Source organism: Amphimedon queenslandica, unplaced genomic scaffold (assembly GCF_000090795.2).
Source record: "Amphimedon queenslandica unplaced genomic scaffold, v1.1 AMPQUscaffold_13052, whole genome shotgun sequence".
Lineage (NCBI taxonomy): Eukaryota > Metazoa > Porifera > Demospongiae > Haplosclerida > Niphatidae > Amphimedon > Amphimedon queenslandica.
Window position 1 is genome coordinate 47,540 of NW_003546712.1, and position 2,091 is coordinate 49,630.

Genomic DNA, 2,091 nt, shown 5'->3' on the forward strand with positions numbered 1-2,091 from the left:
CCATTTTTATTAATGGTTTGACTAATATGACATCATAACTTAACCCCACCTTGCAATTCATTTTTCCCGCCAGTTTTATAATATACGGAGATATCCAGAAATGACACAAGATCAAAGATGGCGTATAAAGTATGAAAAGTTATGCAAGAAAGTTCTTAAATATTTAAAGTTCAATAATCTATAACTTCTAAACAGTGCATGGTAAAAATTTAAAAATAGCACAGGTTGTACAACTTTTTCTTTGCTATAAAATGGCAGCAATTAAAAAAATATTAAAATTTCATCCAAAAGTACCTTAACTAGACTACGTTACAGATATAGCGGATGAGGTATATGAAGTAGTTAAGACTAAAGCATCAGTGGATGAAGCTGCTGAAACATTTCCAGATTTTCTTAGTAATAGTTTTGAAAAACCAAATAAAGAAGAAGCCACATTACAACATAAGAGCAGATTTAGTAAACTATAATTTAAATCCTACATAGTTTCCACTTTGTGAAGGAAAAGTTTGTCTTATTAAGGAAACTGCGCAAGCAGGTAGAACTACATGTATCTTCCTTCCTAGCTTTTGCCAGCACCAGGTTACCAGTTGTCGATATGCTGTATGCCGGAGTTAACTATAATAAAAAAAGAAAATTGCATGCGACAGTGTGTAAAGTTCATTTTATGTATAACTTACTCATGAATATGTCCTTGATGAGTATGAGCAGAATATTGTTGTCTGTACACATAGTAAGCTGCTTGGAGAACCCACATGTCAAGACAAACATTGTGGAATCCTGGATGCGTTGTTATGCAATTTACAGTGACTGTTGGCTCATTCATTTTAGTGACAACTTGTGATATGTCCAAGCAACAACAACACTCTCTAACAGTTGGCATGGGGATGCAATGGCCACATTGACACCTAAATCATATTTGCTATTAATCTTCATACTTAGTGTCTTACCAATTTGTGTTGCCCAGTCTGCCTTCAGGGTCAGAGTCATCATCAGAGTCATCTGTACCAGATGAACTTTCTGTAGCCTCTGGCTCATACATAAAAGGTTCAATTCCATTAGCTGAACCATCTGTCCTTTCTTCTTCACTTGCAGAACTCCCTTCATCAGAAAAATCATTGGAAGCACAACTGTCTGACATTTCATTCAGTTCCCTAATGTATGTCACGCGTGACCACGCCCACGACGGGAAGTAAATTTTACAAAATGGCTGTCAGTGGTACAGTATAGGAAATGGAGCTCTAGTAACTCGCAGTGTGGTAACTTCCTTATTTTTAAAACATTTTTTATGGTTGTGTTGTATCACAATAAACTCATATTTGTAATAAAAAATTTTTATTGCAGTTACCCTTTAAGATGCTGGTATAGTGCTAATATACCACCAAAATACAGTCCCGATTTAAATCCTTTTCAAGACGCATTTTCCTATGTAAATGGCTGCTTGAAAGAAATGAACACTTATTACCATGAACTAATACATGCCAGGTTTTGCTTAATTAATTGCCACAGCAACCTTCCCTGTAAAATTTATCAAATCCCACTGTCTCTCTCTCTTACATTAACTTCCCTTTTCTCTATTTGCAGCTCCTGCTCTGTCTGCTGTTGCTGTACAAAGTCGTGCTGCAGCTTTATCAGCAACTGCTCAATTTCAAACATTGCCTGCTCCTCCATCATTTCGTTTTTAAAGATGTCATCACTGTCAAGCTCATTGTAGTAATCATAATCATCACTGCTTATAGTGTCTAATATTGTAATGATAATAGTAATAAAAACATTTCCTTGTTGTAGCTATGAATACCATTCAATGTTATGCAAACTTACCTTCTGGTACATCTTAACAGTAGGTTTCAACAAGCTCGCGGACTTGTGGATCGTCAAAGGAGCCTTTACCATCATTTAGAAGGCGAGATATTTCCTCTGCCAACATTTAGCAGCAGGAGATAGTAGTGACTGCGGCTGTAGTTAATATCGCTAGCCATTGTTAGTTCTTCTCAAGTTGCCATGGTTGTTCCTTGATGCATAGCAACAGCAACTCTGCATATCCCATTTTTAATATCTGTGCATGATTCATGTCCCATAAATGGAAAAGCCTCT

The 2,091-nt window shown here is 36.4% G+C and overlaps 1 protein-coding gene across 1 annotated transcript; it reads right to left on the reverse strand.

Moving 5' to 3' along the window:
* Window positions 1–610: 610 nt before the first annotated feature.
* On the reverse strand, window positions 611–1,342 carry LOC109585509 (uncharacterized). The gene is made up of 2 exons (XM_020001635.1): window positions 948–1,342; window positions 611–905 (listed from the first exon to the last, which is right to left on the reverse strand). Exons 1-2 carry the CDS (start codon window positions 1,136–1,138, stop codon window positions 674–676), a joined length of 423 nt encoding a protein of 140 aa, XP_019857194.1. The 5' UTR covers window positions 1,139–1,342; the 3' UTR covers window positions 611–673.
* Window positions 1,343–2,091: the final 749 nt, after the last annotated feature.

Bases quoted from the DNA above. Each gene is read 5' to 3' on its own strand.
- LOC109585509 (XM_020001635.1), bottom strand. From the start codon at position 1,138: ATGTCAGACAGTTGTGCTTCCAATGATTTTTCTGATGAAGGGAGTTCT. The intron at 906-947 runs GTAAGACACTAA...AATATGATTTAG, and splicing joins AGACTGGGCAACACAAATTG to GTGTCAATGTGGCCATTGCA.